We start from the raw sequence: 17,153 nt of genomic DNA, 5'->3' as shown, positions 1-17,153 counted from the left end.
CCTGGAGGCGGCGGGCAGGCGACAGACGTCCTCCGCCCGGTGTTCCGTGCCCCCAGCTCGGTGGCCCCGTGTGCCGCGGAGGCCTCAGACTCTGCCGGGCTTCTTGAGGTCCTTGTCCTTGGCCGGCATGAAGGCGTAGAGCTCCTCGATGAGCATCTCCATGCGGGCGGTGACCTCGGTGACCGTGTCGATGACCAGCTTCTGCTGCAGCTTCAGCTTGTTGTTCTCCCACACGGCCTTGTTCTCGTCCTGGAAGACGCGGTGCTCCTCCCGCAGCACGTGCAGCGCCCTGTTCTCCTCCTGCAGCAGCTGGTTCTCCTCGCGCAGGGCCTGCAGCGCCCGGCTCATGTCCCGCAGCAGCTGCAGCGGGGCGGCGCCGTGGGGCAGGCCCGGGCCGGCCTGGCCCTCGTCCTCCGCGGCCGCCACCGTCAGGTCGTCGACCATCTCCCGCAGGGCGCGCAGCGTCTTGGAGTCGTCCTGTGGGGTCGGGGGCCCTTTGGGCTCCTCGAAGGGCGAGGAGAGGCCCGAGCCCTGGTCGGGCAGCAGCCCAGAACTGTGCGGCTCCTCGTGGGCCGAGGGGGCCGGCTGGCTTTCCTCCGCGGGGGCCACCTTGTCCTCCACCTGGGCCCAGTAGGGCTGCCGCTGCTCCAGCAGCTGCTGCAGGGCGCGGTTCTCCTGGGCGCGCTGCACCTGCAGGGCCACGTTGTCCTTCTTCAGCACCTCCAGGGACGTGCTGTCGCGGTGCAGCAGCGGCGAGGAGGGCCGGCTGTCCTCGCGGCCCTGCGTCGCCTTGTGCTCCTCCCAGAAGACCTGCAGGATCTTGTTCTCCTTGCGCAGGGCCCGGTTCTCCTCGCGCAGGGCCTTGTTCTCCTCCCGCAGGGACCTGTTCTCCTCCTGCAGCGGGTACTCCTTGGCCATCCTCTTGTGGTGCTGCTTGTGGTGGAACGAGGTGGAGGGAGAGAAGTAAGGTGACCGCAGGCGGCAGTCCTCGTTCACCCACCGCCCGTCCTGGAACACAAACATCTCGTCGCTGAGCTGCACCCGGGGAGGGTTGTAGTCCAGCTCGAGGTCCGCCTGGGAGGTGGGGCGCTCCATGGGGTCCAAGGGCCCGGAGGAGAAGCGGTTCAGCGGGTGCGAGTGCTGGCTGGCGACCCTGCGGCTCAGCCCGGGCAGGGGGCCCTGGCGCGCGCAGCGGGGGGTGCTGTAGAGGCTGTGGAGCCGCAGAAAGGGCTCAGCGGTGCCCCTCTGTGGGAGAGAACAGGGAGGCCGGCGTTAATGAGGAACTGACCCCGCAGGGCTGGCTGCTGACAGCCCAGAGGCCAGGAAGACCTCAGCAAACCCAGTCTGGCAGTCTGGCCTGGCCACTGTGGCCTCCTTAGCCTCTTCGGGTCCTCACAAGGAAACACAGTCTGACCTTGTCATTCCAGACAGTTCTGTTCTATAAAGTCACCTGGAAATCTGACTAGTGAATGCTGAACTCTTGCTCCTAAGGGAATTTGCCCAGAGGCCAGGAAGACCTCAGCAAACCCAGTCTGGCAGTCTGGCCTGGCCACTGTGGCCGCTTTAGCCTCTTCGGGTCCTCACAAGGAAACACAGTCTGACCTTGTCATTCCAGACAGTTCTGTTCTATAAAGTCACCTGGAACTCTGATTAGTGAATGCTGAACTCTTGCTCCTAAGGGAATTTCAGGGCTAGGTTCCTGTGAGCCTCTGGTGACAACAATTGAGTTAACTGATGAGTACCTAACTTTGTTTTTATGTGTGTTTCTGTTTAAAGTCACCTTAATGAATATGTATTAATGAACGCTGAAGTCATCACCAACAGCACTGTCACTTGTGCCTGAACAAAGCTTATCTAACACACCTGTTTTCTCCATAAAGCATGTCACAGCCTTCTTGTGACTAGAAACACTAGAGAGTACCTGGCTGGGAATGGCTTGAAAGCCACTTAAAAACGGCAAAATCACTCACAAATAGCAAAAGAATGCAAAAAAATAAACCATAGCACTTAGACTGCAAAAAGGTTTCCAGTATGAGAACTGAGATGAAAAGTCTCCTCAGCTGGCCACAGCATCAGGTGACTCAAATGTCCTGCCACTCTGTGCATGTCCGAGAATGGCCATAAACGTGCTGTGAGTATTGATTTGGGGGTTACAAACAAATTTTAGCGAATAGGCAGATTCGCAAATGTGGAATCCACGAATAACGAGAATCAATTGTATATGGTGGAGACTTAAGGCAGTCATTTTGGAGTCAACCAAATATTTTGAGTCCTGGCTCCACCATCCATCAGTATTTGAGCTTTAGTTTCCACAATTTCAAATTGGGGTAATTGCACCTTCCTCCTTGCCTCACTGAACTATTTTTAGGATTAAAAGAGGTAATGTTCAAAAGCACTGGCACACTTCTGTCACCCAAAAGGAGGAATAAACACTGTTCTCAAGCTACCTCAGCCACAGGTGTGTGACCCACACTTGACATGAGCAGAGGGGCAGCACCCCAGCAGCCACCCGAATTGCTGTGTCCAAAGTGGTGGTGCTACGGGTAGGTCAGCCCAGCCTTCTCCCTGCCCCATTCAGGCTCAGCCTCCACTGTTAGCCACCTCTAAGTCGGTCCTGCCAGCAGCCGCTTAAACATCCACCCCAGCCCCAACACGGTGCTAGGCTCAAAGCAGAATCTGGCTGATAGCTTTGGAAACGAAGAGCACCATCCCAGACGTATCACTGAGAGATGAGAGTTCAACACGTGATGTGAAGACAGTAAAGGCACTGAGGAATTCATAAGGAGGATCTCATGATGGTGGCCATGAACGTCAGAATCACAGCATAAAAAGGAGATTAGATCCACAGCATTTAAATCCAACAAGCCACTGGCTTTCACACTTCCCAGTACAGAAGAATTACCTGAGTGAATTTTAAATGCAGATCTCTGAGCCTCTCACTCTGTGTCTGATACACCCAGTCTGAATCTGCATTTCTAACCAGTTCCCTCGGGCAATTCTGGCTGAAGGTGGTCAGGACAACTCTAAGTAGAATGTGCAGTTTGCCTAGGTGAGGATTACACTGGGGTTAACGACCAAGGGGTCAAGATTGGGGGTCACCAGCATTCTCCTCCTGGTTCTGTCACTGATGGGCAGTTTGAAACTGAAAAGCTCTGTCACTCTTTCTGAGACCCAGATTTTTCACTTGTCAAGAAGAGGGAGTCAGACCCCATGATCTTCAAGGCACCCTCCAACATTAAAAGTCAATGAAATCTACCTGTCAAACAAAAATAAAACATGCCCTGCTTAGTTTACAACCCTGTTGTGAGGATTGAATGAGATAACAAATGTAAACGTGTTTTTAAAATTACCACATACCACAGAAATGTAAGGTATTGTTATCAAGAAAAGTAGATTTTACTAATGCAAGATTTTGAGATGTATTCAAAAGGAAGCGAACAGGTGGAATGCACGCTGGAGAAAAGGCGATGATTGCAGCAATGAATTTCAACAAAGATAAGATCATGATAGCTACTTCTAAATACACTGAAAGCATTTCATCCGAGTACATCACAATGCTCTCCAGATATCAATTCCTCACTTCTTAGGTTATTTCCACAATTTTACATATGGAGAAAACAAGTCAGGTTATCTGCATTATATACATGTGTGTGCAGAGAGATATACAATTTGCCCAGTGTATAAAGTTGGTTAGAATTCTTCAAGACTCGGAGAGCTAGATAAATAGAAGGCACAGTTCTATGCCATTAACTTTGCAATAAGCACATATCATTAACTTTGTAAGGATATGCTCAGTCTTCCAGATGGCAAGGGTACGAGGACATTCTGCAGTCGCAACCTTATTTACTTTCAATAAATTCAGCCTCCATGGTTTTCATATTTCTCAATTCGGAAAGCACATTGGCTCCTGTGGCTATGTCTGTGATCAGAATGAACCATGCAGTGGATAGCCCAGATTGTTTCCCTTGTAAGTTTAAAGTCCTGGGATCCCAGACTTCTGGGAAGATTAGCCAAGGCCAATAAGCCTCTCCATCCTTGCACCAGAACCAAGTCAGGGCTCCATGTCAGCAGGTTCTGGCTCTAGAAGATATTACCATGGAAAAAAATGTGGTTTTAGTCAACAATGTGTATCCCAATCCTGGCAAGAAATGGGAAGAAGGAAACAAACATTGAGCCCCAATTCCATGCTGAGCCCCAAGCTGAGCATTCTACCTACTGAATTCATTTAATCCTCACAAGACTGGCATATAAAATATTATTATGCCCATTTCACAGTTGGAGAAACAAACTCAGAGAAGTTAAATAACCAGCACTAGTTCTCTCACTAAGACCCCAAACCACTTCTGAGTCTCTGAACTTGTATGTGTGAAGCACACACATGGGAAATCGCAATGGATTTACCAAAGGACTTGCAGTAATTTGGGGATCAAGATACCTTTTCCTTAACTTTTTATAATGGAAATTTTCAAACATATATGAAAGGAAGAGAATAGTCTAATAAATTTCCATGTTCCCATCACCCAGCTTCACCAGTTATCAAACCAAGGCCACACTTTTTTCATCCAGACCTCTGCCCAATTTCATAACCACTTCCCTACACTGGGTTATTTGAAAGCAAAATGACTTTGTGTCATTTTATCCATAAATACATCAATGTGTATCTTTTTAACAAATCACAATATCATTATCACCCCTATAAAATTTAACAATGAACCCTTAATATCAGCAATACTGGGTCAGTATTCAAATTTCCCCAATTGTCTTGTGATTCCTTTTTTACAATTGTTTGGTTTCACTCCAAGGGATACTCTTCTTGACCCAACTGAGCATACAAATCACTAGTGCTTCTTACCTGTTCATATTTATATCCACGATGACCTTTAAATCATGCTGTTCAGCTGCTCTGTTCCGCATCCACATCTTAAATTTTCTCCCTCCCCTCAACAGAAATTCACTAAATAAAAACAACATGTGGCAGATCCCTAGCTATAGACAACCTGGGTATTTTGACCCTTGTACTTATACACAACATCAGATGACCTTAGTCACATCCTCTCACTCTCCCCCTAGGTCAGAGGCATTATCTTTAAGTGCCCTCTTGGTCCAGCTTTCTTTGGTCCAATGGATCTGCATTTGTAGTCTGGCACAATTATGACACCAGAAGCCCTCTTTGACCAACCTGGGTGGCATCTTGTCTCCTCCCTTAAATGGCCAACTCATCCCAAACAGACCTTGTGCCTTCTCTGTCTCATGCCCACAGCACCTAATCCAGGAAATGCTAGTAGAATATTAGGACCCCTTTACTTCCTTTACAGGAAACCAAATCCTCCCCCTATGACTGAGTCCTCCTACCTTTCCTCCTATCCCTTACAGGACCAAGAAGGTGGTCAAGTCCAGCGTTGCCTCATGGCATAGTTTCTTAGAACACATAAACTTTTAAAAAATTTTTAATCGTCATATATTTATTTGAATAGCTATTAGAAAAATATACCTATTTTACCAAACCCATAATCCTATGGGTGGTCAAGTCCAGCGTTGCCTCATGGCATAGTTTCTTAGAACACATAAACTTTTAAAAAAATTTTAATCGTCATATATTTATTTGAATAGCTATTAGAAAAATATACCTATTTTACCAAACCCATAATCCTATAGAGAGTATTAAGGTGAGACTGAAGTAAAGCAGCACCATTTCTATTTCTGAAAATGAGAAGACTTAAGAAAAAATATTAAATATACTGGCATTTTCAGATATGATAAGAATCATAATTGAACCTTGGGAAAACACTGAGCCAAAACAAATTCTTTCTTTCCTGTAGTATTTCCCGATTCCAATCAGAGCTAGTTGGATTTAGTCCTCAAAGGAAAACTCTTTCTTGGTCTTGTGAAAATTTCCCACTCTAATTATACTCCCATTCTGAATGTTATCGCACCAATTCTTCCTCTAATTTATGTCAGTGAATCAACTAACATTAATTTGGCATTTACTGTGTCCCAAGCTCACAGACCCTGCCCTCAGGGAACTTTCAGTCAATTTGAAAAATCAGTGAATAGCACCAGTCATTTCCTGGTGCAAATGAGAGAGGGCAAATGCAGCAAGCGTTAAGACAGGCAGCAAGGTGTGGGCAACGGGACTGGACGTGACAACCCCTGAAGAGTCCTGGCTCTGCACCATATGAGTGCATGACCTTTACAAAGCCACTTAATTTCTGTGCCTCAGTTTCCATATCTAGAAAATGTGAATGCTAGTGTGATTCAGGGCCACCCTATATGTTTTGGCTGGTAGTACAATGCCCAACTCTAGGGGGTGCCATTCACAACTGCTGTTCCAGTACACAACCTGTGCAACCATCTACAGCGACCTCTCCAACATCAGCTCTACTTTTTCAGGGGGGGGTTGTAGAGTTCAAAAATAAAATGAGAATATGTGACGAATTCCTTATTCATAAAGAGCATACAAGAAGGGCTACTGCATTCAGAAGAGAAGTTGCTCAGCATTTCCTTAGAGGAAGACTGTATAGAACAAGAAATATGAAATAACACTTATTGAATGACTATTATATGTCAGATGACATGCTAATTGATTTCCATATTCATATGTAATATCTTATCCATGGTTCTTTCTACCTAAGATCACATAACTGGCAAGTGAACAAAGCCAGGGTTTAAAACCAGGATATCTGACTCTATTTGGGCCCTGACAAGAGGTCTGTGCCAATAAAAAGCCCCTGGCACACCCTGAAAAGGTTCTCCCAAGTCTGGGAGGTAGAGCCTATGGCAGCACGGCCCAAGTTTCCCATGAAGGAAAGGATCGTCTCCTTCCTGGTTTCTGGGAAATGTCCTCACACAAGGATGAAGACCCAGTAGGTGAGAAAGAGAAAGGTTGTCTTCTTCATGGAAGACTGGGATATGGAGTTAGGGCTCTTCATGCCTTCTCTTTGAGTGGTGTTATAAAGGTGACCACGAGACTCTGTCCTTAGGAGCAATGTGCTCTCACTGTGACCGAATGACACATTAGTGCTGGGTACATCAGGAGGGATCCCAGGCACAGACATCACCTTTACAGATGCCTGAGATCCCACCTATGAGTTGGAGTCCCTCCTTAGCATTAGGCCTGGCCCACTCTCTGGCATCTCCTTTCTAGATGTGAGCAATCCTGGAAGGAAAATGCTTGAAATCACCAACGATCACATGCCTTTGTCAGCTCACCACCAAGTGGAGAGCATGGAGGGAGAGCAGCCACTTGAAAGAAGGGAGGAAAAGACCAAAGGCCAAAGGCTGAAGGAGAGGTGACAGGACCAAAGTCTCTTACTGGTGCTGCAGGATTTCTAAGGAGCAGGACTGTCTGGGTAGGACCTTCTGGGATGGAGTTACTGGGTTTGTCAGCTCACCACCAAGTGGAGAGCATGGAGGGAGAGCAGCCACTTGAAAGAAGGGAGGCAAAGACCAAAGGCCAAAGGCTGAAGGAGAGGTGACAGGACCAAAGTCTCTTACTGGTGCTGCAGGATTTCTACGGAGCAGGACTGTCTGGGTAGGACCTTCTGGGATGGAGTTACTGGGGCTGGCGACCTCCCAACTGAAGAGTTTGGGGACAGGACTGGACAGTAACGAGCAAGACTTAGCTGACATGCACTGAAGTTCTTCTCCCCACACCTGGAAAAGTGTGGCTCCCACAGCCCAGAAGAGATGTCCAGACACTCCTGCTACAGTCCAAGCCCACTGACCAAGTTTTTTAAACACCTACTTTGACGACATTACTGAGATGACCATCAGAGAACATTCCACGATCCCAGATACTTTTAAGGGATGTGAAGCTGAGAGGCCCCCGGATCCTGGCAGGAAAAGCCAAATATGCTCCTAATTTTCAGGTGAGATGACAATGGTGAGTCTCATTATCACTTTTTTGAATTAGCTCAGTTCTGTAGTACCATGATGAAGTTGATGTTTGTTTTAATAAACACTAACAGGTAAAAGGTAATTTACAAGGTAAACGTGATTGATTTTTACAATGTTAACAGCAAAGAGGATTTAAAAAGATGTCATGTGTGGTAGTTTTAGCTAATTGTTTAACACATAATCGCCTAAAATATTCTTTAGCACAGTTTATTCAGATTGGTAGAGATGTGGGTGCTTTCCATCACTTCTGAAGAACGAGCCCAAAGGGGAAGGAGAAAAGGCAACAGGGAGAGATGAAGTTCTACAGGAGCTCGTCCAGATCTGGTATAGATCCTTCAGTAATGATCTAGAGTAAACAATGCCTTAATGAAATTCACAGAGCCAGGAAATGTGAATGCCTGTGAGAACGGAATCATTCTGTACAAAAGGAGCTAGCTTGGGCAGGAAATAATGTTGATGACTTGAAAGTTAATGCACTGGAGGGAAATAGATCGGAAAACAAATATTTAATGTGAGAAAGAAAAATGGGAAATCAATAAAACCCAAAAAGACCTAAAGGTGATAACAAGTAGTGGATCCTAGGCATTTGCAATGTAATTGAGTAGCCTGAATGCCCAGCAGGACTGGGAGCTGGGAGCACTTTCTGGAGACACAAAACTGCTGCTGCAATTCCCTCCTAAAAGGAATGGCCTCAGTCCCAGAATAAAGCAGCATGTGGCAGACACACGCAGGGAGCCCAGGGATGAGAGTTAATACAGGGGAAGAAGAGGCGCTATTTCCTAAAAGCAAGAGAAGAATCACAGAGCTAAGTGAGATAAAACCTGGCCAACCCAGGTGGCATATGTCCAGCTTGTGACATAGCAGTGAGTGTGGGCACTGACCTCATGCCCCTAATTCCTACTCTGCCATTACTAGTGGAGTTCCTGGGGTTCCCAGATCCCATGTGAAAATCTCTACTTCACAATTACATGTCCCTGTGCTTGACACATGATCCGATCAGCACTCAGTCAATGTTTTTTCCTCCGCTTGTTTCCCAGATCAATCCTATCCCACAAGCCATGAACCATCTGATTTGGGGAGGTATAGCCAGCCCATCAGTCCCTCTCACAGCCCTGGTGGTGGTGTGGTTCAGGTCATCTAGTTAGAGACGCCCACACCCCTCCCCCGGAGCTCCAGTCTAGAGCATCCTGCCCTGTCTTATGGTTTGTATCCTGTGGCAGGTGTACCCACAAGGCCACATCTGCCCATGTGGAGCACACATGCCCAGACAGCAGATATCCTCTCATTCCACACCCACCCTGCCCTCCAAGACCTCAGCAGCTGCACCAGATCCTGCAGCACAGGAAGTGGGCAGCCTCAGAACAAGCTTGAGCCTTGTAAAACCACCTTTTCTCTCCTTGACTGCTGGGCTATTTCTGGAAGCTAGGGAGGGAAAGTTGTGCTAGTGTGGATGGAAGAATCTTTCCAATCGATCACATGACCACTACTGTTCAAAGCCTATTCTCACCCCCAGGTCGGCATCCTCTGCCTGTCCCTTAGCAATGCAAAGACTGGTTTAGGCGTGCTGTGGAGGAACCTGAGGAGCAACTCCCACCCTTGTGGGGAACAGTGGCCAGCGGAACTCCATGTGTGTTTCAAGTGAAAAGAATCAGACCTAAAGAGGTTCCTACAGCCAGAACCTTAGATTCTGGCTAAGCTTCATAAGCTGAAACAGATAGAAAAGTGGTTGTTCATTATAAAGTTATATGGATAATGTGAAAACAAGCATCCAGAATGTTTTCTTGTCCTGTATTTTAGCCTCCTGCTGAATACACTTGCCTAGGTTGTTACAATTCTATATTTAGGATGCCCACTGGTGATGGGTCCTCCTCCTGCACATCCCTGGACAGAGCTTTCAGATAATTACCTCTGCATTGGATTCATCCATACTGCATTTCGCCCCCTCTGGTTGCATGGCTGTGGTCTTCCAACGGGGCCTTAGGTGACTCTGGAGAGAGCAAGGCCAGCCCTTTGTGACATAGCAGCAGAAACAATCCAATCAAGAGAACACCACCAAGGAAACAGCTGCTTGCAGGAGAGGACCTGAGAATCTCAAACCTGTCAGGACTTCACCCACTCACTGGCCTCAAAAAAACCATGCCCATCCCCCATACACTATGTTTGGTACATTAACAGGGATAACTCTCTTGATGACTCCAAATGACTCTGTACCCCTGGGTTCACTTACTAGGTTTTCTTCTCACGGATTCATTCTTACGTGTTTCCACGTCTCAGTTCTAATTCTCCCCCAGAACTCCAGAGTGGTTGCATAAAAGCAAGCACCAAAAGGTTGGGTTTTGAGAAAGCTGGGTTATTTCAGAGTATCACAGAATAGAAACTTCAAGTGTTAAGAATGTAAGGTCTTACCAGATCGTCTAACCCAGCTCCCTCAGTCAAGAGAAGAGGAACCCAAGGCCCAGAGAGGCTACGTGGCCTCTCCCAGGCACACAGCTGTTTGGCAATCAACCTATGACCAGAATCAAAGGCCCTAATTCCTGTGATTATTCTACATCTTGCTAAAGTTTTGAAAGGGGAGGGTTGTTGTGGCTAAAACTGATAGGTTACATTCTTCTGTGATTATCCCTACCTGAGGTAGAACCACATTGATTGGAATTTCTAGGCTTTCGGATCTGGTATCTCTTTTTCTTGTAAAATTTGGCCTCGAGTGCTGCGGAAAAAAGAAAATAAGATTTCTGCTTTCCAAACATCTGGGCGTCAATTGCTCACCTGGAAAACATAAGACTTTCTACTCATTTATTCTCCTCTTGTCAGTCATGTACATTATAAAAATCTGAGTCTGCGAGAGTGTGTAAATGATATCTGATAAGATGCTTTATCAGTCTCTGAACAGAAATTAAGACAGATATTATAGCTGATGTAAAAGCCTTTTGAAAGTCTTCGAAGCAGAGATAGCTATCCCTACTTCCTTGTCTAAGATTATTATTTCTATCTCAATTAAAAAGCCATACCAATGTGAGGTGCCAAGTATAGGTCCTATGCAGAAGTTGGTCCCCAAAACACTCAGAACATTCCAGAGGTGACATCACAAAACAATATGGTGTTTTTCAAGGTTCATGGTCTCAGTCTGAGCATCACAGGTGGGAATGAGGCATCTGACAGGCAGGAAGAGCTTGCACTGGCTGTGACCACATGGCTGGGCAGGGCCAGTGTGACACATAATAGCCCAAGCAGAAGTCCCTGTTAGGTCATCCTGGCTGCTATTCACATCCTCACTGCCAGGCTAGGTTGAGACCCCCATCGTCTCTGCAGAAGTACCATCTTCTACTTGGAGTGTGAAACTCAAAAAGGAAGAAGCACAAACAACTCTTCCCAGACCCAGGGAGGAAATGTAGTCTCAGATGTTTTCTGACATCACCCAGTTCAATTTTCTACACCAACTGGGTGTCCTACAATTCAATTCCATTCTGACACCATCTACCTGAGTTATCATCAGATCTCAAAAGTTAGGGGTTCAGCCCCATAAGACTACCTTCACTTCAGAAGCCAAACACAAGTCTGGGCCATCTGTACTTCTGACTGAACTGCTATAAATTGGGAGTTCTCACCATCCCCTCCTCAAGTCCAATAATTTGCTACAATAGCTCACAAAAATGAGGAAAATACTTACGATTGCAATTTTATTATAAATGATACAACTCAGTTACAGCCAAATGGAAGAGATGCACCGGGCAAGGTATTAGAGGTGGGGGTGGGGGGCGTGGAACTCCCAGGCCCTCTCTGGACACACCACCCTCTCAGCATCTCAGTGTGCTCATCGAACAGGAGCCTCATTGAACCCCATTGTTTAGGGGGTTTGTGGAGATTCCATTACATAAGCATGATTAATTAAATTACTGGACATTGGTGACTGAACTCCATCTCCAGCCTCTCCCCTTCCCAGAGCACCCTCTCAGCATCTCAGTGTGCTCATCGAACAGGAGCCTCATTGAACCCCATTGTTTAGGAGGTTTGTGGAGATTCCATTACATAAGCATGATTAATTAAATCACTGGACATTGGTGACTGAACTCCATCTCCAGCCTCTCCCCTTCCCAGAAGTAGGGGTGGGGTTGCTGAAAGTCCCAACTCTCTAATCACATGACTGATTCCTCCGGCCCATATCCAGTCCCCATCCTCTAAGAGGGATCTCATTTGCATAAACTCAGGTATGTTCCAAAGGGGCTCATTATAAATAACAAAAGACACTGTTATCACCCAGGAAATTCTAAGGGTTTTAGGAGATCTTCACCAGGAATCAGGGACAAAGGCCAAATCCTTTTTGCCAAGCTATACTATAAGGGATATGTATGGCTATTAAAAGTCTACTCCAAAATGCTGGTGTGTGACAGACGTTCACAATTCTGTGTCTCTTTTTCCTTTGTTAAACAGAAGTGACCATTTCTATTTAAGAATTATATTCTATATATCTGAATGAGATTCTACAAGAAGGTATCTCTCCTCCACATACTCATACTTCCAATTTTTCTCTTTCCCTGACTTGGTGTCATTGAAAACTAAAGTCTGATGCCCAGATTCCCATTGGGACTCTCGGTTGCTTTGCAGCTGGCCTCTTTCTCCAGGTTCTGAAGAATCTCTGTGTGCTGAAGTTCAAGTACTTGATATGAACTTTGAAGGACTCACCACTGCAAAAGGTCATGTGCAGGCCATATTCATCCCTGGACAAACCACTGTCCAGGCCACTAACGAAGTCTGGTGAAAATCTCAGGTCATTCATACTCCTGTATGAGAGCTGCCTGAGACTGGACAGCATCGCCAAGAGCACTGACGTCTTACCTTCAAGAAACAACAATCAATGGTGCTGCAGCACTGAAAGATCCCCCCCACCCCACGCTGCCCAGTCTCTTGGAATTCACCGGGCTGGCTCCCTCAGGATTCAACTGCACTCTCTTAACTTTAATATAATCTTTGATCTTAATATTTCTTTTTTTGTTTCAAGCATCTGTCTTTTAAGAAGCCTGACCTCCATGACTTTAAAACAACTGGGCTTTGCCACCCACTTCTCAACAGATGATTTAAGTGATTTTATAGGAATAACGCTGACCAGAATTCCCTAGAGACTGTTTCTTAGACCCTGCTTAGCCTCATGGAAGAGGATTCTGAAGATCATCTCTGCATTGCTCTGCATGAAATGATACTCAATTGTCTGGAACAAAAAGGAAGAGCAACGTTGTTGAGCATTACCCAGTCCTTGTGCTCCTGGAAAACTGTTGTTCTCCAGTGTCTGTAAGACTGTGCATCCTTTGCCTTTTCTTTGAGACATTCCTCATTAACCGCAATAGCCTGAGGAAAATAATCTCCTTAATGGTCCAGTGCATCTTAACTTTAACAGTACTATTTCACTTCTTAGGTTTAGTTTCTGATTTGGTACATTACCCAGAAACAGCTATTTTATATAACTTCTGACTCGTTTTGCCTTCTACCAAGACACAATTTGTAGACTTTAGACCAAAAATTTTTGAAAAATAACTACACAGAGACCTCGTCTCAGCCTCAAAGCTCCCAAGGAATGACTAAAAACGACTTTCGTTGGAAGAATCTTGCCAACAAGTGGAAGATGAAGACAGCAGGTCATGTTTTCTTACAGGTTTTATGTGTCTTGTACAAGAGCTGGCAATCCATGAAGAAAAAACAACAACATGTCTGTTAGACATGAAGATCAAATATACTTGGCTGCTGAGTGCTGCCAATGAGATCCCTACCTCCCTAGTGTCCCATAGTGGAAGGCAATGTGTTATATTGCCTGTCTCAGTTCAGGCGATTGTAACAAAATACCACAGACTGGGTGACTTAAATAACAAACATTAACTTGTCACAGTTCTGGAGTCTGGGAAATCCCAGATCAAGGTGCCAGCATCCCAAGACCCACTTCCTAACTTGTACACGGTGCCTTCTCTCTGTATCTTACATGGGGGAGAAGGTTCTGGTCTCTTTTCCACTTCTTATGAGGACAGTAGTCCCACCCTCATGACCTACTGTAAGCCTTGTGACCTCCCAAAGGTCCCATCTCCAAACACTTTCACATGGGCAGTTAGGGCTTCAACATACATATTTTAAGGAGACACAATCCATAACACTTGAACAAAACACCTCACCTCTCAGAAGCTCAATTTCCTCATCTCCAAAATGGAGTAATTATATTTAACTTGAGATAACACGGGTAAAAAGCTGACACTTAAATTCTCAATAAATACAGTCATGCAGTGCATAATGACGTTTTAGTCAACGACAGACCACATATGACAGTCGAGACACAATCCATAACACTTGAACAAAACACCTCACCTCTCAGAAGCTCAATTTCCTCATCTTCAAAATGGAGTAATTATATTTAACTTGAGATAACACGGGTAAAAAGCTGACACTTAAGTTCTCAATAAATACAGTCATGCAGTGCATAATGACGTTTTAGTCAACGACAGACCACATATGACAGTCGTCCCATGAGGTTATAACTGAGCTGAAAAATTCCTATTGCCTAGTGATGTTGTAGCTGTTGTAACATCTCAGCACAACACATTACTCACGTAGGAGCAATAGGCTATATCATGCAGCCTGGGTGTGTAGCAAGCTCTACCATTTAGGTTTGTGTAAGCGCACTCTGGTGTTAGCAAAACGACGAAGTTGCCTAATGACGCATTTCTCAGAAGGCGTTCCTGACGTTAAGGGACACATATCTGCAGTCATCGTTTTAGCTTCCTCCCACAAAACTGCCTCACTCCCGGTGACTCACAATCGCCAGCAGCTGACACACGATCAATGCCTCTCTTAAAAAGGCTTGATACTGCAGCTTGTGTGTGTGCTTGCTTCATTGATTTGCTTTTTGTTTTTATTTAAAGGGAGGAGCATTTTACACTGGGCCATCCCGGTCCCAACAATCTGCAGTTGCCCATTAGCTGGATTTCTTCCTCCTCTGTAGACACATGCATCCATAACCCAGGACTGAGAATCTTCCTTGAGATTGTGCCCAAATGCCTGTCATTACTCAGATTAACACCATCATCAATCATCCACGTTCCGTGAGCAACCGCAATTGGTGGGCACTACACAGAGCACGGAGGGAGACATGCCTCACGGGCTGCTAATCTGAACAGACAGGGAGAGCAGAGACAAAGGAAAGGGTGAGCATGCCTGTGAGACACTCCAGGCTCCTCTCACCTGTGACTCTCATGATGAATCACACGGGGAAATTCAACAAGCAGGAGGGCTGGATGGAGAGCACAGTGCTCCTTGCCCTTCCCCAGAGAGTGGGCATGGGGGTCATGTTCTGACCTTTCTCTCCTCATTTGTGGAGAAGGGGATGGGAAGGTGGGCAGGTGTAGTAAGTTACCATGATGCCTGTCATCTTCAAATTGCAAGATGCGATTGACAACATAGGTTATTTTTGCTACTTAGGGCAGAGGGTAGCTCTGCTCTGAAGCCAGAGAAGCAGTTAAGTACGGTGAGGCCCTGGGCCAACCTGCTGTTGGGACAAGCCAATAGTTCTCGCCTTCTGAGAAGGTAGAAGGCAGCAGTCAGGGAGTGTGAGAGAGGATGCCAATGACTCTATCAGGCAACAACTAAAGACCAACTGCTGGGAAGGTCTGGGGGTGGAAGGAAATAAAAAATAGAATGGCAGCTCTCAGGGCAACTGGTTGAGGCGGATGGTTGTTATAAGATGGAAGAATCACTCACATTTGCAGGAATATCGAAGGAACCAATGGAGGTAGAAGGTGCTGGAAAGTAGAGCAGTTGGCCCTCCCACATTCCAGAGATAATCAGGACAGTAGATCCCTCCTGGTGATGTCAGACAAGAGAGCATCTGCAGGACTGGTCCCCGTCAGTAACAAGAACCCCAAACTTGGGAGTCTCTAGAGCTGTGTATGATCTTTATGAAACTTTTCTTCTAAATCCAGAAGCCACTAGAAATTTCCCCTAAGTTCTGACTTTTTCCTAATATTAGTTGATTTGCTCACTTTATCCAAGAGCAAGGCTCTATCAAAAGACATCCAATGGAAAAGACATTCAGTCTCTAGAAAATATTCCTGTGTTTGGGAAAAAAAAGCCAAAAGAGGTGACTGGGGAGGTCTCTGGCCCCCCTCTGAGATGACAATTGATCGTGTCATGGGAGGAAGGGCAGAAGCCATGGGAATAGACTGGACAAGTCCAGATGAAGAGGCAGGTGGGTCTCCACTTCACTTCTGGCCAATAGGGGCAAAATTGAAGGCTTTGCTTATTAGGATAACTCTAGTAATGATTTATGCAATTCTGTACATTTCAGTTTAACCAAAATTAAAAATCATAAAATTAGTTATGTGTGTAATCCCTTAAAATGAATTGTCCACTAGTTGCTTCTTAATGATAATGCAATGCTTACTAAACAGAATGTGATCTTTGAATAGTGCCAAATAAACTAATTTAAATATTTCTTCAGGAAGTAACAAGGGTCCCATTTGCTCAGTTTCCTCAATTAGTTACGTGCCCACTTCAAAAAATAGGTCCTAAATTGAGCCTTCATTATCCTGAGGAAAGACAAACTTTTAAGGTGACTGTGTCAGAGGATACATTCACCTCCACACCTGGACATCATCGCAGGGGTAGTTGAAAAGGAACAGACTCTAAGTCAGGGTGCCAACACTGAACTCTCTGTTTCCACCCCTAGCTAGCTATGTGACCTCTGTCACTTACCTTGCTAAACCTCGGTTTCCTTGGTGATAGAACGGGTGTGATAGTTCTTACAATTTATGGCTGTGGTGAGGAATAAGTTAGGCAACATAGAGATGAAGGACTTCAACACCTTAGCCATAGAGGTGGTCAATAAATGCCTATTGATTGAAAAGTTCAGGTGAACTGAACTCATTATTAAGAAATACCTGAGCGTCATCTCTGAGCAAGGCACTGTGCTTGGGGGTAAAGATAAGGAAGGAAAGGAGGAAAAGAAAGGACAGCAGAAGAGGAGATGAGAAAGGAGGAGAAGAAAATCAGATACCATCTCTTGCTCTCAAAAGGACTGCAGTGTAAGTGGACAGCAGCATTTGGGGGGACAAGAGAGATGATGATGATAGTGGTGAATATTTATTGAGTGCTTACTAGGTGTCAGGCACCATCACAAGCCCTTTAAGCATCATTTAGTCTTCTCAATAATTCTGTAAGACAGTACTATTACTTTTACCTCCATTTTACAGATGAGGAAACTGAGGCACTGAGTTAAGTAACTCACA

The 17,153-nt window shown here is 45.7% G+C and overlaps 1 protein-coding gene across 3 annotated transcripts; it reads right to left on the bottom strand.

Annotated features, from left to right (window-relative positions):
- Positions 1-28: 28 nt before the first annotated feature.
- Positions 29-11,066, bottom strand: SPERT (spermatid associated). Of its 3 annotated transcripts, XM_008591648.1 has the most exons (3): positions 10,905-11,066; positions 10,523-10,603; positions 29-1,245 (listed from the first exon to the last, which is right to left on the bottom strand). In XM_008591648.1, the coding sequence occupies exons 1-3, from the start codon at positions 10,977-10,979 to the stop codon at positions 85-87; spliced, it is 1,317 nt and encodes a 438-aa protein (XP_008589870.1). In that variant the 5' UTR covers positions 10,980-11,066; the 3' UTR covers positions 29-84. The 3 variants fall into 3 exon arrangements, with proteins under 3 accessions (XP_008589870.1, XP_008589871.1, XP_008589872.1); XM_008591649.1 differs by lacking the exon at positions 10,523-10,603 and having other exon boundaries at positions 85-1,245; positions 10,905-10,979; XM_008591650.1 differs by lacking the exons at positions 10,523-10,603; positions 10,905-11,066 and adding an exon at positions 9,803-9,850 and having other exon boundaries at positions 85-1,245.
- Positions 11,067-17,153: the final 6,087 nt, after the last annotated feature.

Source organism: Galeopterus variegatus, unplaced genomic scaffold, assembly GCF_000696425.1.
Source record: "Galeopterus variegatus unplaced genomic scaffold, G_variegatus-3.0.2 Scaffold7121, whole genome shotgun sequence".
Lineage (NCBI taxonomy): Eukaryota > Metazoa > Chordata > Mammalia > Dermoptera > Cynocephalidae > Galeopterus > Galeopterus variegatus.
This window is presented reverse-complemented; position numbering and strand designations above follow the sequence as displayed.